The 26,298-nt window shown below is 46.4% G+C and overlaps 1 protein-coding gene across 7 annotated transcripts in view; it reads right to left on the bottom strand.

Moving 5' to 3' along the window:
* The window catches only part of Sytl3 (synaptotagmin-like 3), a 71,599-nt gene that overhangs the window by 37,422 nt on the left and 7,879 nt on the right, over positions 1 to 26,298 (bottom strand). For 5 of the 7 annotated variants that reach the window (XM_063270702.1, XM_006227888.5, XM_017589549.3 and 2 more), the window contains exons 2-4: positions 18,518 to 19,091; positions 15,807 to 16,025; positions 5,585 to 5,649 (exon numbers count right to left, since the gene is read on the bottom strand). In XM_063270702.1, coding sequence (XP_063126772.1) covers positions 5,585 to 5,649; positions 15,807 to 16,025; positions 18,518 to 18,627 — 394 coding nt within the window. In that variant the 5' untranslated portion in view covers positions 18,628 to 19,091. 7 annotated transcript variants of the gene reach the window in all.

Raw genomic sequence — 26,298 nt, 5'->3', positions numbered from 1 at the left:
AGTGGTAGAGCGCTTGCCTAGGAAGTGCAAGGCCCTGGGTTCGGTCCCCAGCTCTGAAAAAAAGAACCAAAAAAAAAAAAAAAAAAAGCCCAAGTGCTTCAAATCCACACCGTCTGCTTCTGTCTTCAAATCCTTGTGATCAGATAGGAACTAAGTTGCCTGTGTAGAATAAGACCCTCAAAAGTTGAAAGTTTGAAAGATTAAACCCTGCTTGCTACTAGAAGGGGAGAAACATTTCTGCCCCTCCGTAGTGACCAGAAGCAAAACTCATCCTGGTTAGTGGCACAGTGACAGCCACAGAGACAGTCAGACTGTCCGTCCGCTGACTGTCTGACAGACAGTGTGGAGGGACAACCTTCCTAAGTCATTTCCAGTTATTAACCATAGAGCACGGCTGAGTGGATTGTTTACATGTAACATTTACCCTCTTTTAATCTGAGAAGGAGTATAAAGGCACCGATGTTGCTTTCTGATCATTTTGTCTTTGAGACGGGATCTCACTGTATAGTCAGTCTCAGCCTCTTGGGTGCTGGGACCACAGATATACTTAATGCCTGACTTTCATCGAATACATATATACAAATGTGTATATAAGCATATGTGTACATACATGCATACACACACATAGACATACATGTATATGTATACCAACACATATGTATATATGCATACATATGTGCACATGTATGCATGTGTGCATGCATTATGCATACATGTACATATATGTATACATGTGTATACATATATACATAATGCACACACACACACACACACACACACACACACACACACACACACACACACTTTTTTAAAAGTCAGTGGGCCAGGTAGTCTAGGCTGGCTTCAAACTCACTCTGTATCTGAAAATGCTTTGAACTTCTGATTCTCCTGCCCTGCACCTAAGAGCTGCAAATACAAGCATGTACAACTTGCTCATTTTATATGGTACAGTGGATAGAGCCCAGGGCTTTGTGCACATTAAGCAGACACTCTACAGCCTGATGACTATTAAGGTATAAAATTGTCCTGTTTGTAGAGCAAAAGCACCTTGGCACCAAAGTAAAATGTGCACTTACAACAATCAGCCAAAAGGTGGCGCCAAGAGTAAAGGTGGATTTCCAGTTTCAGATTTGCATCATTACTGACCTAAGAAAATGGCCATCATAGCATCGCCACTCTACTAGTGGCACTTGAACGCACAGTGTTCGTAAAGAGTGCCCTGGGGGGGGGGGGGTGTTGGGGATTTAGCTCAGTGGTAGAGCGCTTGCCTAGCAAGCACAAGGGCCTGGGTTCGGTCCCCAGCTCCGAAAAAAAAAAAAAAAAAAGGAAAAAAAAAAAGTGCCCTGGGGATCAACACAACCCTGTCCAAGACCCACTGACCCCATCTAACATACCCTAGTGTTTCACTGAATTGGAACTTCAGTGTGTAAAGCCAGGAGCTACAAACTTGAAACACTTTCAGCTGATGGTGAAGCCAGGGTCCCAGAAACCACATTGAAAACTGCACACACCACCGACTCCTGCAGACAGCAGACCTACTTCGAACACTGCCAGGACATCCAGGGAAGTTTCCCAAGGATACTTTAGAGTTGTAAGGCTCTGGACACAAATGCTAACAGCACAGATAAACCTCAACAACACCCTGCAGAACCAGGACTGGGGAGATGGGTTGGCAGATAAGAGTACTTGCTGCTCTTACAGAGGCCCTGAGTTCAAATCCCAGCACCCACATCAGCTATCTCCAGTTCTAGGGGACCCAATACTCTATTCCTGACCTCCATAGACACCACATATATAGGGTGCAAGTACATACACTCAGGCACACACGTGAAATAAATTATTTGTTTCATAAAAAAACACAAAACTATTTAAACGTTGTGGTATATTGTCTTAGTTAGGGTTTTACTGCTGTGAACAAACACCATGACCAAGGCAAGTCTTATAAAGGACAACATTTAATTGGGGCTGCCTTACAGGTTCAGAGGTTCAGTCCATTATCATCAAGGTGGGAGCATGGCTGCGTAAAGGCAGGCATGGTGCAGGAGGAGCTGAGAGATCTACACCTTCATCTGAAGGCTGTTGGAAGACTGACTTCCAGGCAGCTAAGGTGAGGGTCTTAAGCCCACACCCACAGTGACACACCTACCCCAACAAGGCCACACCTCCTATTAATTCTACTCCCGGGGCTGAGCACATTCAAATCACTACATGTATCACCAGAAAAAAAAAATAGTGAGCCAAAGTAACCAGATGTTCTTTGTGCCGAGTGAGGAGTTGGAGTGCATCTTTGCTAATTCTTAGGTCTTTATTTACCATGCGTATAGACATATGTATACCCAAGTGTGGGGGGCACACCTATGTACACTCATGGTGTCAGCTCTGCCTCTCCCAACCTTGTTCTCTTGAGACAGGTTCTCTCTCTCTCTCTCTCTCTCTCTCTCTCTCTCACGAACCTGGAGGAGACTGGTGGCCAGGAAGTCCCAGCAACCCCCACCACAGTCTGCGGTCACTGACACACACAGTCACACTAACTAGCTTTATCAGGTCTGCAGATTTGGACCCAGAACCTCATAACTGAGCAGCGAATGTTCTTCCCCACCAAGTCCTCTTTTTGAAGGTTGGGGGACTGGCACGGAAAATGTCACCACAGTCTATCTCTATTACTCGTTATTATTACGTGCATCTAGTCTACTTTGCGGAAATTTTGGTAGCATTTATCTTTTTTTTTTTTCTTTTTTCCGGAGCTGGGGACCGAACCCAGGGCCTTGCGCTTGCTAGGCAAGCGCTCTACCACTGAGCTAAATCCCCAACCCTGGTAGCATTTATCTTAAATGGTAGGTATCTGATAATCATTAAGGGAGAAAGAGGTAAAGCACATAATGGAGAAACCAGCGTTGAGGGCACACTGATCCCTAGAATTGCAGCTAAACATTAAAGTCGGCTCTAGGTTTCCAGTGCTAAAAAGAAAGAGCACCCAACCTTAGCCCGAGGTGGGCACTCATGGCTATAACATCTGCCTTTATCCATCAAATAGTCCTGTGCCTGTCCGCCACCCACAATGGCAACTTGGCTAAAATGATGGGACATTCTGAGGGTGGATGAGACACGTTCTTGGCAATCATGTGGTCCGTGATGTTTAAGTATCTGGAAAACACTCTTTACCAGGTACTACACAAAGAAATATCCAGAGAAAATTAGAGACAAGCTGCTCCCGATTACAGAAATTATCCTGTGAATTGTCTCCAACCATTTTAAACCTGTCTCTTATGATTCAACAAAATAAAATTTTAATACATGAATGTGATGTATTAAAATAACAATACATTGAGATTTCTAGTGCATTTTAATTTAGTGGCGGCGGGTGTCACAGGACAACTAGTGGGTGTCAGGTCTCCCTACCATGTGGGTTCCTGGGATTGAACTCAGGTTGTCTAGGTTGTCAGGCTTGGCAGTGAGCATCCTTTGCCCAAAGGTCATGTCACTGGTCTCGGGTTTTTAAAATGTGAATATTCAATGTACACAGGAGAGCATGTGCCCGTGTGCACACACATGTATGCAAAGAGACAGAGACAGAGAGGGAGACAGAGAGAGAGAGACAGAGAGAGACAGAGAGAGACAGATAGACAGACAGACAGAGAATACAGAAGTAAGAATATTGGCAACTGTTCTCTGTGTGAATTTGCTATGCTTTCCCCACTACTCCTCTGCCTTTTCTTCCTCTTTCCCCTGCCTCCCCCTTCCCCTTACCCCTCTTTTTTTTTTTTTTTTGGATGGGGAGACAGAACCCAGGGTCCCACAAACACCAGGTCCCCAGGTTCTACCATGCCTGGTCCCCAGGCAGCCTCACTCCCCAATTTTTAAATGAACACATAGTACTTACTGTCAGAATAAAAGGGCAAACAGAATTTGGTAGCGTGCCTCAGAGAGGGCCAGAGTGTGGGGAGAAAGCTGGCCCGCCCTGCTAAGCACACTGAATGAACTGACCTTCCTGGAAGGTGCTCCGGTAAAACCTCATAACCCCTTCAAGTGTCCCTGCCTCCAACCAACCATCCTGCCCCTAAGAAATCCGTCCAAGGGAACTACATAGAACTGCCAAGATCCCTGTGCAACCAAGTGACCAGCGACAAGAAGATCCAATGAACCGGAATAGTGGCTGGCATTGGGGAGAAGGGTAAACAAATCATCGTCGCTGTATTTGATGTATAAAGTCGAAGATACACTTCAGAGATGGCTGTGGTGGTTTGAAGGAGAAATGCCCCTTGTAGGCTCTTGTGTTTGACTGCTTGGCCTCAGTGGGTGATGTGTTGGGGAGGGAAGGGGAGGCTTTGGAACCTTAAGGAGGCAGAGCCTTGCTGGAGGAAGGATATGGGCTTTGAGAGACTGTCCCCGCTTCCTGTTTGTCCTCTCCTCTTCCTGTGTGTGGATACAACATGATTAGCCAGCTTACTGCTTCTGCCCCCGTGCCATGCCACACCTGCCACCTGGAAACGTAAGCCAAAATAAACTTCTTTTCCCCCAAGAGACAGGATTTCTCTGTATAGCACCAGCCGGCCTGCAGAGCCTCTGCCTCCTGAGTGCCGGGATTAAAGGCATGGGCCATCACCGCCTGGCCAAATCACTTCGTCTTAAATTGTCTTTGATGTGAGTTAGCAAGAGAAAAGAAACGAATAAAATGTCATCCTGCCCCCCACACACACACACACCCTACTCAGGTCTCATTCACGTGAACACAGTGCGTACAAGATTTCTAAATGACTATAAACACACAGTTTCTGCTGTAGTGAGCCGCGAAGTACACAAAGGTGTCTTGCAACAGTGACTGAAAACCGTGTACAAACCAGACGCTCTGTGCTCAGCCGCAAACAGCGCTCGAAAGAGGAAAAGTCTAGCAAAGTAGAAACTTAAGAGAACAGCTGTCCAAGAGGCTGGAGTGGGACAGAGGGGGAGGAGCCTCAGGCAAAGGTAACCAATCAGTTCAGGAGCAGGAAAGCTCACAGACAAGGGTGGACCACGTGTCTGGGCTGAAGTCCTGCTGTGGTCTGGTTCCAAGAGGCCAGATCAAACCAAAACGGGGTCACTCATGCTAAAAATCAACCTTAAGAAAGAAGAGAGAGTCCAAATAGACACCAGGAAACCAGACTCTCCTTGATCTGAGTTGCATATGAAGCCCTTACAGCCTAGGTTAACAGACTGAGGCAGTTAGCCTCAGAGACAACAATTACATCAGACACATATAAGTTACATTAACACCCTTTACCACAGGTGTTAGCCCTCACCAAATAAACTGAAGACCCACGGCAGTGTTAGCCGCTGAGCTTGTCCCCACCGGTGAACCCCACTCTATCACTGTTTAGGGGGTGACCTGCTTAAGGTTCTTTCATTTGATTTTGTACGTCAGAGGCTACCTCAGTTCATGACGTAGAAGTAAAAGCCAGCCTGATTGTCACTAAAACTCTGTAATTTCTTGTCTTGACAATTCCAGGACCAGGAACCTTTTTTTCCTTTCAACTAAAAAAATGTAACATCAAATATTTTAAAACTAGAAATGATCATTTTACATGAGTAAAGTTTTAACAGCATTTACCTGCAGTTGGAAATTTCCTGGCTCGTTCTTCAAAGAACCACTCTCCGGTTTTGATTTTCACGTTTCTGAAAAGCAAACAGAATCCTCTGTTTGAAAGCAGCCCTTCACTCTCTGCCTTGGGCCGACTTAACACTCACTATGCAGCCCAGCCTCAAACTCGGCAACACCCCTGCCTCAGCTTCTCAAGTATTGGGATTACAGGCATGAGCCGTCTTCTGCAATTATAATATTGAAAATTTTTTTTCTTTTCTTTTTTTCGGAGCTGGGGACCGAACCCAGGGCAAGCGCTCTACCCCAACCCCAAAAATTATTTTTTTAAACAATAGTATTATTTTTGTAAGTGTGCTTTGCCTGCATGTATGTCATGTACCTTCTGCATACCTGGTATCTTCAGACACTAGAGTGCCAGATCCCTTGAAACTTGAGTTAAAGATAATTATTAGCTACCTGGGCTGCCCCTGGCCTCCCTGTAGTCTGTGGATACCCAACCTTTGGCTTAAGGAAGAATTGTCTTGGGCCACACAGTCAGAGGTATCCAACCCAAGGCCAGCTTTGAATGTGACCCAACACAAAATTCTAAACATTTTGAGGTTTGGGAGGGATGATTTTCTTTTATAATTTTCAGAAGGCTCAAGCATGCTGTCCTAGTTTGCTTTCAGTTGCTGTGATAAACACTGACCAAAAGCAACCCGGAGAAAGGCTTACAGGTTACAGTTCACCATCAAGGGATGCCAGGGCAAGAAGTCAAGGCAAGAACTGAAGCAGAGACCACAGAAGAACACTGCTAACTGGCTTACTCCAGATGGCTTGCTCAGTCTACCTATGCAAGACCACCTGCCTAGAGGATGGCACTGCCCCCTGTGGGCTTGGCCTTTCCACTTCTATCATCAATCAAGAAAATGCCTTGCAGACCTGCCCCCAGGTAAAGCCAATGGATACAATTCTTCAGTTAATGTTCCCTCTTCCAAGGTGATTTAGTTTGTGTCAAGATGACAAAAACTAACCAGCATGGGGTGTTTGTAGACGCAGTGTTGTGTCTAGATGTCACATAAATGTACATACGAGCTCTTGCCACCTGAGTATCACAGGTTGAACTCTCCTGGAAGGTCATGCCCTGTCTGATGGGGGCTGGAATTATAAGCATCAAGCACCTGGCGCTCCATCTGCCTCTAGAAGCACCAGCATCCATCTTTCCAGTCTTCAGCCCTGCTAATGCCGAATTAGCAAGTGAGAAATAACTGTTGAACGTGCTTTGCAAATTCCAGCGCACAGATATTTCCTAAGGGGGAGGCCAGAGGAGCCTCGCATTGAAGCTATTTTGACCTCACTGCTATGAGCAAGCAGCGAATTAAATAGGCACTTCGGGGTCACTTTTTTGCCCCTGCAGGTGGGGAAGCAGTTGTATGTGTGCTTTATGTGCTGAGAAGGTGCCCATGATGCAGCTCCAGGGATGCAGAAGATATTTTCATCATTCAACTGACAAGAGATGGAAGACGCATCGGTCTATGTCTTCAGAATTCTTTGAATGCTCTGCTCTCTGGCCAATGCTCTTGTGGCAAAGCAGCCTCAAGAACACTCCCAAAGAGACCCAGGGGGCTTGACCGGCGCTCAGGCTTCAAAAAACTCCAAATGTGAAACAAAGTAGCAGGCGGCCCGTGAGGGCGGGTCCAGCCTCTAGCTCCTAAGAGCCGTCTGTGTATTCACCAGCAGAAAACCTCCCTTCGAACAACCTTGGGTGACGAATCAAACTAGTGTGGGTTTATTTTGTCTGTCCACAAGCCCAGCTGAGCTGCTCTGGACGTTGGCACAGGAAAACAGATGGATGTTAGTGATTAAGTCCTAGGCAACTATGAGAAGTTGGAGACTCGTGATGAAGATGAAGCAATGATTTTATCTCGCTGCTATCAACCCCTCTTGCAAAACACTCACGACTGTCCCCTCCCTAACCTCAGGGCCTCTGCCCCTCTCGCCCAGAGACACACTCACAGGTCCCAGCACAGTAAGAATAAATGAGTCCCTACAATTCAGGGATGAGGTGAGCTCCAAATCGGATGCCATGTGTAGCAGTACGCCCTCAGAAGGCGTTCACACTAACAGGGCTAAGGGCACCAGGCAAGCACCCGTACTTAATATCCCTAGGAGGGATCTGCACCATGCGCATGCCTGGTGCCCCTGAAGGCCAGAAGAGGGTTTCAGATCTCCTAAAGCAGAAGTTAGACAACCGTGAGGTTTGAGGAGACAGCAAAGAGCAGCTGGCAAATGCCACAGACAACATCCACAGGGCCCAGAAGACCCCGGAACTGCCATGCTAAGCAACTAGGCAACTTCCCCGCGGCAACTAAGAAGTACTAGCAGGAAGCGGCTCGCAAAAAACATGTCTGCTGCCACTGTGCCAGAGACCCCTACCACAGTGGATAATCCAGGCCGGGTTGGAGTGAGGGGCAGGGGGCAGAGTGCAGGGGCTTTAGGACACTGACCAGGCCCAAGCACAGGGATCCCTATAAATAAAATAAAAGGCAGAACTGAGTCGGCTAAATTCAGACGACTGAGGTTGATTCAGTTCAGCTGCTCTCCCAGAGCACAAAGGAGACGAAGACATGGAATTCGGAAGCGAAAGATAACACAAATGGAGAGCGAGGCCACGCTGCTTTCTAAAGGGTTCTCTCTCTCTCTCTCTCTCTCTCTCTCTCTCTAAGTTTAACCCCCAGTACAAAGGGGGGGGGGAGGAAAAGGGAGAGGAAAAAGAGAGAAAGAGAGAAGGGGAAGGGAGAGAGAGGGGAGAAGAAAGGAAAAGGGGAGTGGGGGGATAGCACAAAAGAGAAATTGGAATAATCAAATTGAAAGGAAGAAAATGGTGCTGGTTCAGAAATAGGCAAACCCAAGAAGCTAAAACATCAAAAGTTCAGAGGGACCCTCCTTGGTCCATAAAGATCAGCTGGAAAGACCCCTTCCCCAGACACACTTAACTGTAAGAACTGGAAACGGCATTTTCAGGGCATGAAGAATAATGGCAAAACAGCGTCAGAGGCCTCTGTAACATTGCATCCAAATGACAAGACGTTTACTAAACTTCTTGATTTAACCCTGGTCATGTGCCTTTGCCGGCAGAGGGTTGGTGTGGAATTGACAGGACTTTTCCCCTAAACTCTAGGAAGGTTAAACATAGTAGGAAACATAATTGCTGCAGGATCTTTGTCAAAATGTCACTTGATTTTCAATATAATTCCCCCGACACCATGCAGAAAACACAACATGCCATCCGGTAAGAATACACTGATGTCCAACCCAAATCCCAATTTAGCAGGGTCTGGTGATACAGGCCTGGAATCCCTGCTATGGGAGAGGCTGATGCAGGAGAATCGCAAGCTCAAGTCTGGACCGTTAAGTAAGTACAAGGCCAGGCGAGGGTCATAACTAGACCTTGGCTCAAAATGTACATATCAACAAGTAAAGCCATGGGCAATATAGCCCAGTGATGGGGTACTTGCCTAGCATGTACCTCAGTTCCCCAAGTCCTAATCTAAAAAGTGATTTAATCTAGGGCTCAGAGGGCAGTATCCTGGCCACAAAAAACCAAAACCCAAACGAACAAAACCCCCTAAGTACTGGAATTCAGCTCATCACCCGTATAAATGTTGGATGGGTGTGATCCCCGGTTTAATCCCCATCTATAAGCCCCGCATACAGAAGGTGGAGACAGGGGATCGCCGAAGGAAGCTGGCCAGCTAGACTAACCAAACTGATGTGTTCTGGTTTCAGGTGAGAGACACCCATCTGAACATATAAGGCGGAACACACTGGAGGAAGACACCTGACATCAGCATCTGTCCTCCACACTCACATACATGTACATGCACACACCACAAAAGAAAGAGTATTCTGAACCAAACCAAGTCCCTTCTAATACATTCCAGAATCTTTTTTTTAGATTTATTTATTTATTTTATGTATATAAGTACACTATATCCGTCTTTATGCCCACCAGAAGAGGGCATCGGATCCCATTACAGATGGTTGTGAGCCACCATGTGGTTGCTGGGAATTGAACTCAGGACCTCTGGAAGAGCAGTCACTGCTCTTAACCACTGAACCATCTCTCCAGCCCCTACATTCCAGAATCCTAGAGCAATCACTTAGAGCAATCTCCTTATAGCAATCACTCAAGACTAGGAGGGTGCCAAGATGAAAGTCACTTTCTATTGAACCCCCTTAGACGTCTCTGCCATCATAATGATTCATCCAGGACATTCAAGCAATCCAAAGCAGACCCCCAAAACCTCAGTACCGACTGCCATAGTCTGGAACTTTCTGTCTCAAACTCTGTGTGCTGGCTAGTTCTATGTGAACTTGACACAGGCGGAAGTCATCTGAGAGGAAGGAGCCTCAATTGAGAAAACGCCTCCCTAAGATTGGACTGTTGGCAAACCTGTAAAACATTTTTTAAATTACTGATTGATGTGGCAGGGCCAGCACATTGTAGGTGGGGCCATCCCTGAGCTGGGAGTCCTTGGTTCTGTAACAGTGGTTCTTAAGCTGTGGGTCAGGACCCCTTGGGGGTTCGCCTAAGACCATCAGAAAACACAGATATTTACATATGACCCATAACAGTAGAAAATTACAGTTAGAAAGTAGTAACCAAAATAATTTTATGGTTGGGGGACACCATAACATGAGGAACCTTATTAAAAGGTCACAGCATTAGGAAGTTTGCCTTGAACTTGTGATCCCCATCCCTCAACTTCAGGAAAAAGCAAATTTGCAAGCCCACACTTCCAGACATTCCTCTTGCTCTATCACACTGTCTTTCACCTCAGACCACCAGATGTCAGACACAGAACCCTGTGGCTTCTGTAGATCAGAGTATTCACTTTAACAGCAACCCCAGGACCTAGGACAGAGGCTCCCTATGTGCCTTTTAAGACTCTGCTTTCCCAGGGCTGGCTAATCCCAGCAGGCAGGCTAGGATCAATAAAGGGGAGCCTGGGCTCAGGGCTCCACACTGCTTCACAGCCTCAGGCACACTGCCCTCTGCTTCAGCATCCACTCCAAAGGGTGGGCAGCAATAACCACCCTTAGGACAAAACAGCAACCAACAGATTGAGAAAAGGCCTTTACCAAGCCTACATCCGATAGGGGGCTAATATCCAATATATACAAAGAACTCAGGAAGTTAGACTCTAGAGAACCAAATAACCCTATTTAGTCATCAGGGAAATGCAAATCAAAACAACCCTGAGATTCCACCTCACACCAGTCAGAATGGCTAAGGTCAAAAACTCAGGTGACAGCAGATGCTATCGAGGATGTGGAGAAAGAGGAACACTCCTCCATTGTTGGTGGGATTGCAGACTGGTACAACCACTGTGGAAATCAGTCTGGAGGTTCCTCAGAAAATTAGGCATAGTACTACCTGAGGATCCAGCTACACCATTCCTGGGCATCTACCCAAAAGATGCCCCAAAATATAACAAAGACACGTGCTTCATTATGTTCATAGCAGCCTTATTTATAATAGCCAGAAACTGGAAAGAACCCAGATGCCCTTCAACAGAGGAATGGATACAGAAAGTGTGGTACATCTACACAATGCAGTATTACTCAAAAATCAAAAATATTAGTAAGTGGATGGAACTGGAAAACATCATCCTGAGTGAGGAAACCCTATCACAAAAGAACACACATGGTGTGCACTCACTGATAAGTGAGAATTAGCCCAAAAGCTTGGAATACCCAGGATACAATTTACAGACCACATGAAGCTCAAGAAGAAGAAAGACCAAAGTGTGGAGGCTTCAGTACTTCTTAGAAGGGGGAACAAAATACTCACAGCAGGAAATACAGAGACAAAGTGTGGAACAGAGACTGAAGGAAAGGCCACCCAGAGATTGCCACACATGGGGATCCATCCCACATGCAGTCACCAAACCCAGTCACTACTGGGGATGCCAAGAGGTGCATGCTGACAAGAGCCTGATATAGCGGTCTCCTGAGAGGCTCTGCCAGTGCCTGACAAATACAGAGGCAGATGCTGGCAGCCAACCATTGAACTGAGAATGGCATCCCTCATGGAGGAGTTAGAGAAAGGACTGAAGGAGCTGAAGGGGTTTGCAACCCCATAGGAAGAACAACAATATCAACCAACCAGACCCCTCCCCCAGAGTTCCGGGGGACTAAACCACCAACCAAAGAGTACACATGGAGGGACCCATGGCTCCAGCTGCATATGTAGCAGAGGACAGCTTTGTTGGACATCAATGGGAGGAGCCTTGGTCCTGTCAAGGCTCCGATGCCCCAGTGTAGGAGAATGCCAGGGCAGGGAGGTAGGAGGGAGTGGGTGGGTGAGACAGAGTGGGTGGGTGGGGGAACACTCTCATGGAAGCAGGGGGATGGGGGGTTTCCATAGGGGAAACCAGGAAAGGGGATAACATTTGAAATGTAAATAAAGAAAATATCCAATAAAAGAAAAGAAAACAGAAAAAAAAAAAGGTGGGTTGGAGCTTTAAACAAGACTTAAATGTACTCTCCCATCACTGTGGTATGGGAGCCATTGGCAGCTCCGAGTCCGGCTCCCTTGTCTCTCCCAGCTCTGAGCTCTGGGTCTCTTATCAGTCAGCAGATCTCCAAGAGAAAACTCACCCTGCAGGAGGAAGTCATCTGCCAAATATCTTCTGGGGCCTCCGGCAGCCCAAAGCCGGCACAGTTCACAGGCCAGTAGTATAAGCTGTTTACCATCATTTAAAGAGAGAGTAGCTAGAGACCTCGGACAGGGCAGGCTCCCAGAAGTCTATGGGGTGACCCTAGCTGAGAATCCTAGCAGCTAGGGATATGGAGACTAAAGTGGCCACCTCCTGTAGCCAGGCAGGACTTCCAGTAGAGGGAAGGTAGGGTCATCAACCCATCCACAAAACCTTCAACCCAAAATTTGTTGAAACACAAAACCCTACAAGATGGGCTGGAGAGATGGCTCAATGGTTAAGAGCACCAACTGCTCTTCCAGAGGTCCTGAGTTCAAATCCCAGCAACCACCTGGTGGCTCACAACCATCTGTAATGGGATCAGATGTCCTCTTTGGGTGTGTCTGAAGACAGCTTCAGTGTACTTATATAGAATTAAATAAATACATCTTAAAAAAACAAAAAAACAAAAAAAAAACAAAAACCTACAGCCAACCAATGACTGGCCCAACCTGAGACCCCTGTGGGAGAGAGCTGACCCCTGACACTGTTAATGATACTCTGCTGTGCTTGCAGACAGGAACTTATCGTAGCATGATTGTCTCCAGGGAGGCTTCATCCAGCAGCTGATGGAAACAGATGCAGGGACTCACAGCCAAACATCAGACAGAGCTCAGGGAGACTTGTGAAGGATGGGGATAGGCCTGAGCAAGCCAGAGGGGCCAAACATACCACAAGAAGACCTACAGACTCAGCTGACCTGGGCCCATGGGGGCTCAGAGAGACTGAACCACCAATCAAAGAGCATGCAGGAGCTGGACCTAGGCCTCCTACACATTTGTAGCAGATGTGCAGTTGGGGCTTCATGCGGATCCCCTAACAAGTGTAGCCAGGGCTGTCTCCGTCTCTGTTCCCTGCCACTGGATCCCCTTGGACTGCCTGATTGGCAATCAGTGGGAGAGGATGTGCCTGGCCTTCCTGGGACTCGATGTCCCAGGGTGGGATGGTACCCAGCGGGGGAACTTCCCCTTCTCCTCAGAGAAGAGGATAAGAAGGCGAGGGGTTTGTAAGGGTGGGGCTGGGAGGAGAGGACGCAGCGGGTTGCAGTTGTGAGATAAAATGAATAAATACATAAGAGAGCCTCACTATGTACTCCTGACTGACCTGGAAGTCACAGAAATCCATAGTGCCTGGCCCTCCTTTGTGTACTTTTAATTGGTGCCCCCCAAGTCTCCCTCTTTCCTGACTTAAAAAATCTGGTTCCCTAATCAAGTCCTTCCTCTTTACTTTTTTACTGAGGAAGAAATGTGGCTGGAGTCAAGATCCTTTCCTAAGTCCCAGTATGTGATACGTTTCGGGCAACAGCTAAGCTCTACAGGGTGATGGCCCCAAGTGGACAGAGCTGGAGACAGGAGTAGGGGTGTGAGGACTAGAGAGAAAGCCCACAGTTACTGTACGTTAGCTTCTAACACGGCTTCCTCCGTGAGCCCACCTGAAGTGAGGCAATGATCGCAGATATTTTGAAAAACATCCTTATTTCAAAATCAGGAAGCTGGGTCTTGTAGATGTGAAGTTCTGTGTGTTTAGTGGGTCAAGTTACAATGTTAGGCAGGACACCGCAAAGGACAGAGATTTCAACATCATTCCCTCCTAGGAGAGCGCCCCAGTCCAGACCTCCATTCTTGATCCTTAGTTTGCTGTTAACTATCAGAAGGGAGAAATTGTTCGTTTAGGGTCTTCGTTGGGGTTGACTGTAATCAGGTGGCTGACTGAACAGGGAAGGGAGTCCTTGGGCCTTTCTAGAGATGGCTAGGAACCAGCCCCCTTTCTAGGTCCACACCCATACCACCTGGCCAGACTAGTTCACAGTCCTGCTTAGGGGATTTCTCCTGAACTAAAAACTCTGAAGGATGCTGACTCCAGAAAGTCCAGGAAACAGGGGTGACTGGTCCAGGACAGGGTGATAGGTGCTATGACAGAAAGGACTGGTTCAAAGAGAGAGACGGAGCCACCTGCATCGTTTGCTGGATGCCTGACATGCATTGAGCCTTGCATAGGGACAGAAAACCAAGCATTAATGTTAGGGTATCCAGGCAGACAGCCCTCCTGATTTAGGAAGGAAAGCCAGCCTTATGCTGCTCTGCCTGTGAATGCATCTTCCACAATCTGTTCCAGAGGCCTCTGACATGAGCAGTGATATTTTACAAGCTGAGTTCTGACCAGAGTGCCTGCTCACTCTCTCTTCCAGTAAGTTCTGTGGTATTCACTGTGTTTGCTCTTCCTTCAGATGGGTGCGCCCTCCATGTTCTCAAGACACCTCTGATCCGCTCTCCCGTGGAGTGGTGGGACGGCAGGTCAAATATCTCCCAGTTTTCAAAATGGCTTGTTGAAAGATACCACTTCTGTGCTTAAAAACCTCAGTATCCACCAGGTGCTGTGACACACGCCTTTAGTCCCAGTATTGTAGGCAGAGGCAGGTGGATCTCTCTGAGTTTCAGTCCAGCCTGGTCTACAAACTGAGTTCCATGCCACACAGGACTACATAGAGAAACCCAGTCTCAAAACCAAACCAAACCAAACCAAACCAAGCCAAATCTCATAAGAGCTGGCTCACTGGTTAAGAGCTCTGGCTGCTCTTCCAGGGGCCCTGGGCTCAATTTCCAGCATCCACAGTGGCTCACAACCACATGTAACTTTAGTCCCAGGGGATACAATGTCTTCTTCTGGTCTTCATGGGCATCAGGAATGCACACTACACACAGACATGCATGCACGTAAAATACACAGCAGCAGACTCAGTAAATAACTGATAGGTACCATCTCTTTCTGTACCTGAGTCCACTTCCTTCCTTCAAAACACAACCCCAAAAAGCAGCTCAGAACCTTGCTTGCATCCCTGCAGTCATTCCCTGACACTTTTCCTGAAGGAGATAAGGGCTAAGAAAACCAAGACATTGTGTTGGGTATACAGTGGCCCTGTAATCTCAGCTCTTGATAGAGGCTGGAGGGCCAGAAGTTCAGGACCAGCCTCAGCTACATATATTGAGTTTGAAGCCAGTCTGGGTTTCACGAGACCCTCTCTTAAAACAACAAAAACCAAAACCTAAAGCAAGAAATCCAAATGAATTGCAAGTTCTGGGTCAGCCTGTTGTCAGTCACCAAACATTCATAAATAAAGATGTTCTATGTTTTATGGCTGGGTATAATGGCACATGGCTTTCATCCCAACACGCAGGAGTTGGAACTCTGTACATTTGAGGCCAGCCTGTTCTATGTATCAATCTGCAGATTGGCCAGGGATATACAGTGAGACCCTGTCTCCAAAAATAATAATAAAATAATAAACCATAATAAAACCATTTTAACATTAAGATATCTCCCTCGCACACAGCCTGGGAGCATCTATGGATCAGATCTGGTATGATGGCTTTCAGGAAGCATCTAATGATGATTGAGGTATGATGGACCATCCCAGAGCCCTGGGTCAGAAGAGAAATAGAGCACTATTGCACATATGAACACATGCACACCCTACCCATGATGCTTACCTGTCCTCAAAGCACACTGTGCACTTCCATGCATGAGTCTTCCGTAGGAATACACGGCATTCGGAGCACACACGGTGGCTGCAGCCCTGACACACAGCCCCACGGTTTAGCAGAAGGCCCAGAGTCTGCTGGCAACGTGCACAACACTTTTCCTTGTATTCCTGGCTGGAGCTCTTTGCCCCTTTCCACCGAAGATGCTGCAGGTGTGTTTTCAGGTTCCTGTGACCCAACAAGTTGAATAATGATTGGTTGGTGTAGTGGTTCGTTCTCATTGCCAACTTGGCATAACCTTAAATCATTTGGGAAGAGCCTCAGCAAGGAGTGTCTACATTGGGTTGGACTAGACATATCTGTGGGAGGTTGTCATAAATTAATTGATGTGGAAAGAACCAGCCCACTGTGGGTGGTCTCATCCCCTACACAGGGGATGAATTGTATGAGAAGGAGAAATGGAGCTGGGCAAGCAAGTGAGCACATATGCATTGGTTTCCCTTTGTTCTTGGCCATGGATGTGACGTGACTGGCTATTTGAAGTTCCTACCTGGAATTCCCCACAATAATGGGTGGTAACCTGGAATTATAAGATGAAATCAACCTCTTTTTCCCTCAAAGTGCTTTTTTTCCAGAGTGATTTATCATAGCAACAGAGATAAAACTCGAACAGATATGGAGCTAGACAATAGGAGCATCCACAGAGCCACACTGCTAGTCTCACCTCCCCTGTCGAAGCCTGGGTTCAGGTGAAACAGAGCTGTCTCAGAGGCTCTGAAAAGAACAAAACCTTCTTCGTCAGAGTCCATGAGACCGTTACTATTCCAAACAGCTTTCTCTTTACCGCCAATAAAGTCCCATTTTCCTCTGTCTATTATTATCTCAATGATTCAGCGTTTACAAATACATTTAAAGGGTTTTTGAGATAAAGGCAGGAAGGACCAAGAGTGGTGGCACCTCCCTTTAATTCCCATACTTAGAACAAAGAGGCAGGCAGATCTCTATGAGTTCAAAGTCAGCCCAGTCCACATACACAGGGAGTTCTAGGACAGCCAAGGCTATGGGAAGAGATCTCGCCTCAAATAAGTAAATAAATAAATAATAAAATGAAGGAGCGAAGAAAAAGAGTTGTGTATTTTTGGCTATTTCCTTCTTTAAGAATGGTAATTTACATGTGCGATTTTTTTTTTTTTTTGCCATATGAATGTTTACCATGCATGTATGTTAGTGCATCACGGGCGTGCTGGGCCTGCAGAGGCCAGAAGATGGTATCGGGTTCCCCTGGGCCTGGAGTTACAGATGATTAACCACCATGTGGTTGCTGGGAATCAAACCGGGATCCTCTGGAAGAGCAGCCAGTGCTCTTAACTGCTGAGCCATCTCTCTTGTAACTCTGGAAAAGTTCTCCTATTAAAAACATTGGGGGGCTGGGGATTTAGCTCAGTGGTAGAGCGCTTACCTAGGAAGCACAAGGCCCTGGGTTCGGTCCCCAGCTCCGAAAAAAAGAACCAAAAAAAAAAAAAAAAAACATTGGGTTACACGCCCCCCAACCCCTGGCGCTGGGATTGAACGAAGGGTTTCTTATGTCCTAAGTTCATTCATCTGACTGCTTTCAAATATGCCTCATAGCTGAACGCTGACCCTTTAATTTTAATTAAGTTTTTAATTTTAATTGAACGTCTTTTAATTTTAAATAAAAATATTTGGGGTTGGGGATTTAGCTCAGCAGTAGAGCGCTTGCCTAGCAAGCGCAAAGCCCTGGGTTCGGTCCCCAGCTCTGAAAAAAAAAAACCTTAAATTTCTTTCAGTTTTGTGAATATGAGTGTTTTGCTGGTATGTATATATATATACATATATATACATACATATATATATGTATGTATATATATATGTACCCCGTGCATACCTGGTACCTACAGAGGCCAGAGAGGGCATTGGTTCCCCTGGAACTGGAGTTACAGACGGTCGTGGGCCATCCTGAGGGTTCTGGGAATTGAACCCAAGATCCTCCACAAGATCAAAAAGTGGCCTTAACTGCTGAGTCATCTCTCCAGCCCTGCCTGACCTTGAACTCCTAATCCTTCTGCTTCTACCTCCCAGGTACTGAGATTTCTGGTGTGGAAAAACAAGCGATGTATTTACAGAGGGAACCTCCCAGCTAACAGTGGGCGGTTCTCACCATGTCCAGAGCTGCCAGTAAGCACAACCTCATACTAAACAGCTCCTGCAACCGAGCCAGGTCAGAAGAGAAGCTTCTGTTGATAAAGGATCAGGGAACAGGCTAAGCAGGTTCACCTTCCTTTCTCCAAGCCAGCTAGCCGGAAGGCAAAAGTGAACAAAGAGAAAAGGCAGAAATGGATCCTACTGGGTTTCTGTTTTTGATGCCCAACCCCCGATTTGTGCCTTCAGGTACCATGAAAATCAAGGTGGGGAACTTTAACTGGAAGCTTTCCCTTGGGGGAAACTTGGCAGTGTTCTTTAGTAGCTCCTGAGAAAAGTGGGCAAACATCACAAAGGCGCCTTTTCCAAAGACTTGTGAGATTAATTTAGTTGTATTGCAAGAGCAATCCCCATCCCCACACCTTCACTGGTGATCCTTCTCGGTGAGAAGCTCAGCCCCGAGCTATCAGTCACAAGAAAGCCAATGAGCGAGCCGAGCCATGGCTCTGAGCAGAAAAATCAAGCCCCATTGGACTGCCCCAGGTCGAAGCACAACTTACCGGACCCTCTCCTCCTCGATGCTTTGAACAGTTTGATCTCGATATAGGACCCGGAGAATGATGTCCCGTTCCAACTCCTTGAAGGACTCCAGGTCCACTTCGTGGGCCATTTCCTCTCCGCACGCACGACAGAGATCCACTGTCCTGCGGAGAAGCCGGAGTCCAGCTGCTTCCCTGGATCCCGCAGGAGCCCCTCTCTGGTTTCACCGGTGACTGTATTTGACGTGTGGCTCTTCCTTCTTTCCTAACTGGGTCATACTCCTTCAGAGAAGCAAAGTCCACAAGGCTGCCCCACGGCTGGAGTCACTTCCACCCGGAGAGCGTTTTCACTGCGCTCTGCCTGATGAGACAAGAGCGTATCTTTTTCTGAGGTTTTGCCAGAGATTGTTATAAATGATGCATGGCTGCTGAGAAGATAATTTCTGTAAAGCGCTAGTAATCTCCAGCCCCAAGGAAGTTGACGAGCAGTCATGAGAGAGCCCGACAACCTAGGGTAGCAAAATTTCCCCAGAAAAAATATGTCCAGATCAGCAGAAGTGACAATAAAAGTCCAGCCTGGTTAATGCCTTAAAATCTGTTAAAAAAAAAAAAAAAGACAGAGAACAAACAAAAATCAACCTCAGTTTGCCTGGCTGTACACATATGCAGTATCACTCCAGAGGCGAGAACACCCGGGTAGACACAGCTTTGCCTTTTCAGTTATGAGCCATTGAAGAAGACATCTTTTCAACACTTTGTATCATTTCTAAACTTGGATTTTCCTACCAACAATTCTGGATCTTCAGCTGTGAGAGGACAAAGACCCACGTTTAATGTTAACGTTCATTGTTTAATGTTAACCATTCTGTCACCTCAAACGTTAGAGAGGTCACCAATTTAGTTACATAGACCCTCAATGGTCTAGCCTGCTGCACACCAGTCTGTCTGTCTATATGCATGTATGTAAGTATGCATGTATGATATAGCTCACTGCTCCTGGAGTGAACAGAACCATACAGAATTAGGTCAACCTTGAGAGAAAGTGGTAACACCCAGAGGTGCAAAGGGGATGGTGCTAGCCCAGGGGTTAGAATTCTTCCGAATGCTGTGACCCTTAAATACAGTTCTTCATGTTGTGGTGATCTCCCAAGCTTAAAAACCATTTAATTGCTAGTTTATGACTGCAATTTTTTTACTGTTATAAATCACAATATAAATATCTGATACCCGTGATCCCCAATGGAGCTGTGACCCACGGGTTGAGAACCACTGCACTAGAGCAACAAAACACAGCAGGCTTCCTTGGCGGCCAGTTTCTTTTATTTATCTTTTAGAAGGAGAAGACAAACACAATAAAACAAAATTTTAACTATGGAGGCTACAGAGTTGGCTACGCTGGTGAGCTGTTCGCCTTTGAAGGAGGAAGGCTAGATCTTACTCCTCAGTACGACAGAAAAAAAGCCATTCGTGTGGGTGCACACTTAGAATCCAGGAGGTGGAAACCGGCAGATCTCTAGGGCTTGTTGGTCAGCAGGCCAAACTGCTGGTTCTGGGCCATCGAAGGACCCTTTAAAAAAAATCAAGGTGGGCGATATCCAAGGAGCAACAGCTGGGGCTGGCACCTGGCAGACATGTGTGCCTGCACACATGTGCCTACATACATGTACCTGCACACATGTGCCTACATACATGTACCTGCACAGATGTGAGCAAACATGCATAACACGCGTACACACACATACACACCAGTAAAAAGTATAGTGTAGTGGGACAGCAGAGTGGCTCGGTGGTGAAGAGCATTCATTTCTCTTCCAGAGGACCCAAGTTTTGTTCCCAGTACTCATGCTAGGCGGCTCCCAGCAGCCTGTAACTCCAGCTCTGGAGAGCCAAAGCTACCTTCCGGCTTCTATGGGCCTACATTCACACACACACACACACACACACACACACACACACACACAATTAAAATGAAAGCAAAAATACACTGTGTTAAATGCATAAACACGTATCGTGGTCAGTTAGCATTATCAAGCGTCCTTCGCACATGAAGTAGTGTGTGCTACCCTGGCCATGCAGTCGGTAGGGTTGTAGCAAAACCACCACAAGCATGCAGAACAAGACAGGAACTTCCATCTCTGTAACAGTCCTAGGGGACCATTGTGTTACGTGAATGGTAAGTAGTCGTTCACTGAAGCATCATTACAAAGCACGTGACTGACTTCACACCACTTTAATTGAAAATACATTAGCTCGAGGACGTCCTCCACTGCCGGCTATCATTTTCTTCACAAGTATGGCCAGAACTCAGAAAGAGTGTCATCAATTAGGGGAATATGCATAACCACAGCAACCTCAACCTATCAATTATTTATGTCCTGTAAGAGTGCTCCGGACATCCTTAGGCATCGGGCCCTGCTTCTGTTTAGTTCAAGTGGAAAGATTCTGCATGCTTCCTCCCATCAAGAAAATGTAGTCGGTTCAAGCAGCGTGCTTTCTGTAACGCCATTTTGATTTTCCAGCCCAGTTAGTCCCGTGGTGATGAGGGTCCTCTCTGTACTTTGATACCTACCCTCCTTTTGAATTCATGGATAAGCAACAGACCTATGACATCACTCTTTCGACGAACACTCTTAACCCTTTTTGTAATCTGTGGCAGTCTGGGGAGGTCTATGCAATAAAGTACATTGGGTTGTAAAAGAAATTGATCACACAAAGTATTAAAAATGCTACACAGTAGCTTGTGTATCATTGATATGTGGGATAATTAAGGTCTGACGGCGATGTAATGATTAACAGCGTCAAAGTGGCAGTGATATAAACAACGCCTTGCTGTCTCTAGGGCACATGATGTCATGGAAAGCACTTGTGACTCTGTCGGGAACAAGGTTACAGGCCTGGCTGACTTCACCTTGGCCTTTGCTTACGTTCACAGTGGAAGGAAATGCTAAGTTTTAGTGAAAGGACAATGGCAACAGGGCCTGGAGAGAGTGGTTAGGACCACTGGCTTCTCTTCCAGACGACCTGAGTTCAATTCCCAGCAACCACATATTGGCTTACAACCATCTGTAACTCTAGTCCCTGGGGTCCAATGTCCTTTCCTGCCTCGAGGACACCAGGCACACAAGTGCTAGTATATACATATGTAATAAAAATATTCTTAAAAATATGAATGAAAATAAGGATGTTGTTTCCCACAGACCAAGACAGGCTAACGACTGTGGCCTAAGAAATCACCTGTTTATTGATCTCTTCATTGTAAGATGAAGGTCACATACAGTTGTGGGGGTTGCATGAGCGGAAAGGATCAAGGCCTAAAAAGGGACTGCTTGGCCTCTGCTCTCTGCCCATAAAGAACCCTCAGATACCTGTTCTGGGCAGGCTTCCTACCCAGGCATCAGGAAACACACAGCAAGAAGGACTCAGGAGCAGACTCAAGAGTCAAGAAGGACTCACATGTCTGTGTGCCACAGCCTCAGGTCCCCTTGTTCCCATTTTCCAGATGGAGTCGCAAACTAGCAGATCTCAGTTTCAGAGCTCTGAGTCTCCATGGAAAGGGAAAACAACAGGAAGATTGTGGCGGTAGCTGGGAGATGATTCAGTCCATGAACTGTCATGAACTGTTGGCCTGGCAAGTGAGGACCGGACTTCAATCCACAGCGTCCTTGTTAAAAGCCTGACACAGTGTCACAGTGTAATCCCAACCCTGGGAGGTAGGCAGGAAGTTCCAGCTTAGCCTAATCAGCAAGCCCCAGGTACTAGTGAGAGACACTGACTCAAAAGACAAAGAGATGGCACCCAAGGAACAAGAGCAGAGGATGGGGGCTGGAGAGATGGCTCAGTGGTTAAGAGCACTGACTGTTCTTTCTGGAGGTCCTGAGTTCAATTCCCAGCCACCACATGGTGGCTCACAACCATCTGTCATGGGATCCGATGCCCTCTTCTGGTGTGCATGAAGACAGTGACAGTGTACTCACATACAAATAAATAAACCTAACTTTAAGAGAGAGAGGGGAAGATGACCTCTGGCTTTCAGACACTCGTGCACACAGATGCACCTGTACTCCCCCCCCCATACCCCAGAACAGAATATGACTCAGGCTATACGGAGCAAGTTAGTGTCAGTGCTTCCCCAAGTGTAGCCTTCAAGCTCACCCCTGCTGTCTTCTATTTCTAGTGAAAACCCTGCTGAGTCACGTGCTGGTTTGCTTAATCTCGTTTATTTTAAATGAATAAAGCACTGGAGGTGAACAGTTCCTGGGGTCGGATGTGTTCTTCTCTGACTTGGGTCTCCAGCTTCTCAGCATAGTAGGGCAGTGAATGGCATCCTGGAGGGATAATGACAGGATTTCCACAGGAGGAACCGGGACTCCTCAACGCTCACCCAGCAGCGTTAGGTCGTGTGCATTTCAGGAATACAACTGTCTACAAAACACTATTCCATCCCCATCCTAGGCCGGCCAGCATCAAGGGGTGGGAACCACCTCATTCAAGAAAGCTAACACTGGCTCCCCCTTGTGGCAGGAGTCCACCTGTACGATCTAGCCATCTTTGGTGGGCGTTTGTGGAGCACTTGCAAGCCCCAGTCACTATTCTGGGCTCCTCCATTTGCTGTGCATACCCTGTCCTATGAGGGGACTATAGCAAAAGCATAAAAGAAGAGAATAAAGTCAGAGAGATGTCGCCGGCAAGGAAAAGAGCCTGGGATTTCTACCAGGAAGCTGTAGTGAAACAACCGTCCATCAGCGTTGGACAATAGGCCTCTGACTTTCCTAGTTGCCAAGGCAAAGCACAACACAGCAGAAAACCTACAGGGTGCATACACTTTGAACAGTCGAAAAGAAATGCAGAGGGTGTCCGTCCTCAAGCTGTAGGACCCTGACTAAGCCCATCACATCAAGAGCAGTTCAAAAGCAGACGAAGAACTATGGCCCACAAATCATTATTACACAAACACAAGATTTCAGTTCACTGAACTTCATTTGTAGCCCACATGGCTTTCTACTATTCCAGAAGACATGGAGACAATGGTCGGACAGCACCAGGTGTTAGCATTCCAAATCCATTTCCCCGTGGTTACTCTCAACTCTCGGGGACTTGGATCCAAGCTTCTCTATACATTCAGCCAGATGGGAGACTTTATTCTCATTTCTGTAACCTTTCCTTATCTCAGGTATTTGGTGAGCATAGAATGTTAGTAAAGCCTTCTGTTATTTGAAACATCTTGGTTTTGTTTGTTTTTACCTCCAAGGGCTGTCTTGGCTAGTTTTACATTAACTTGACATAAGCTAGAGTTATCTGAAAGGGGGAAATCTCAGTTGAGAAGATGCCCCCATGAGATCCAGAAATGTAGGGCATTTTCTCAATTAGCGATCAATGGGGGAGCTGAGTGCATTGTGGGTGGTGCCATCCATAGGCTGGTGGTCCTGGGTTCTACAAGAAAGCAAGCCGAGCAAGCCACGAGGAGCAAGCCAGTAAGCAGCACCCTCCACGGCCTCTGCATCAGCTCCTGCCTCCAGGTGCCTGCCCTGCTTGAGTTCCTGTCCTGACTTCCTTCAGTGATGGGCTATGGTGTGGAAGTGGAAGCCAGGTTAACCCTTTCCTCCCCAGCTTGCTTTCTCATCATGGCCTTTCAAGGAAGCAATGACTCTATAGGGTTCTGAGACGAAAGCCCACTTCAAAAAAAGATCCTTTCAAAATAGTGACACAAAACATTATCCCAAGGTCATTTATGATAAGAGTTAACCGAAGGGGGGGTTTGTGGTGCGCACCTGACATTGTATACTCAGGAGTCAGAGCCAGAATGGTCACAAGTTCAGGCTCGGACAAACTACACACTATGACAAGTCTCAGAAAATAAAAAAGATTGGGTCTAAATCCAGTGCGTGCTCGCTCTTTGGCTGCCGGTGTCTTCTCGTGGTGTCGCGCTGGCTCAGAGGCTTTGGACATTCTGTTTACTCTGATTGACGACTGGAACTTGCTACCGGCTTTCCTTGGAAACAGGTCTTCTTGGTTTAGAGATATGTGGATGCTTTGTTATCCAACTGTGCTGAAATCCCAGACACATGGTTGACTATCTTCCCACCCCAGCCCACAGCCGGGCGACAGAAGTTAACTCGTAGAGGCACGAGGGATGTTTTGCATATTCTGGATTTTCAAGGAAAGCAACTATTGGGTACACTGAAGGAAAACAAAACTTTGACCATCATTTACCATCTGAGGAAGACACTGCCGCTTACAGGATCACAGGCCATCAACAGTGTGCGCATGCGTGCAGATAACATCCGCCACAGACGTCTGGTTACCTCCTCTGTCAGCAGACGTTCCTTTTTGTGGAGAACTTCATGTCAAGTGATTACAACACATGACTTTTTTTTTTTTATCACGGCAACGATATCATATTATTACTGTTATAATCATTACCTAAGTTATGCTGTACACACACTAACTCCAGGATAGAATACGAGGCACAAGTCAGTTCCTATCAAAACTGGTCCCTGAACCTATGGGCTAGTGGACCCCATCATGGCCCAGGTCACTTCTAAATTAATGATATCACTTTTGCTCACTTTCCAGCTTGCATTGGTTTGGAGGGGATCAGACAGAGACAAACAGAGGATCGGTTGGTTTGAGCTTATAAACTGTTTTCCGAGTTAGTTTGATTATGAACTAAATTCTGCCTGGTTTCTGGGTCATAACGAAGCTGATAGTTGCTCTTTCAATAGGAGTCATTTAAATGGCCTCCGGCGTGTATCTACAATCCTCTTGAGCTTTGTCTTGGTTAGTTTGGTGCGGGATTCTTGGCAGTCATTTGCCAATGTGAAGATTCTACAGTGGAATTCTTCTTCCAAGTCACTCAGAACCTGCCAGGACCAGCAGCAGCTCCTGCAATCTGGGCTACTTGGGAGGCTGAGGCCTGCCGGGGGAACTTGGTGAGGCTTCATCTGAAGAAATAAAAAGTGGGCTGGGAGCAAAGTCCTGTTCGCATGCTCGCCTAGGATGCACAGAGCCTGGCTGGTGAAAAAAAATTATTGAAACTACTCTTGATTTATAATATACTTTCCCCAGCAATTTCTTTCTTTGAAAAATTGCTAATAAAATTCTTCCTGGTCGAAGCCAGTAACATCCCTCCATGGCCTCTGCATCAGCTCCTGCTTCCTGACCTGTTGAGTTCTTCTTTGGAGAGGAACAGCAATGTGGAAAGTGTAAGCTGAATAAACCCTTTCCTCTCTAAAAAAAAAAAAAAAAAAAAAAAAAAAAAAAATTCTTCCTGGTCAATAGAGGTTTTTCTGTTGTAGTCAGAAAGACGAACAGGCCTGTGGAAGACTTATAGTTTTAGCAAAAAATAAGAACACAGTGACAAATTTGATTTCTGGTCACGTGGACTACAAAGAAATTTAAAACAACATTGGCATTTTTCAGGTATTTTTAAAAATATGGATGAAACAAATATACTTCTCTCTTGGATGCTTTTCAGTTTTGTAACGTTTTTGAATGAGCAAGAGGAGAAAGTAATCCTAGGGCAATTAGCTTGCACGGTCTTAGCTCTGCCCCAAGTACCACACAAGGGTGGGTTTGTGCTTCTCCATCTTCAATAATCCCAAGAATGCTTCCTGGTCCTCCCCCTGCCCCGCCCCAGACTGCAGTCATTTAAGACCATTCCTTTGGGGCCAGTTCAGTGGGTAGAGCACTTGCTTTTTTTTTTTTTTTTAAAGATTTATTTATTCATTTATCATATATAAGTACACTGTAGCTGTCTTCAGATACACCAGAAGAGGGCATCGGATCTCTTTACAGATGGTTGT

This window comes from Rattus norvegicus, chromosome 1 (genome assembly GCF_036323735.1).
Source record: "Rattus norvegicus strain BN/NHsdMcwi chromosome 1, GRCr8, whole genome shotgun sequence".
In the NCBI taxonomy this organism is placed as follows: Eukaryota; Metazoa; Chordata; class Mammalia; order Rodentia; family Muridae; genus Rattus; species Rattus norvegicus.
This window is presented reverse-complemented; position numbering and strand designations above follow the sequence as displayed.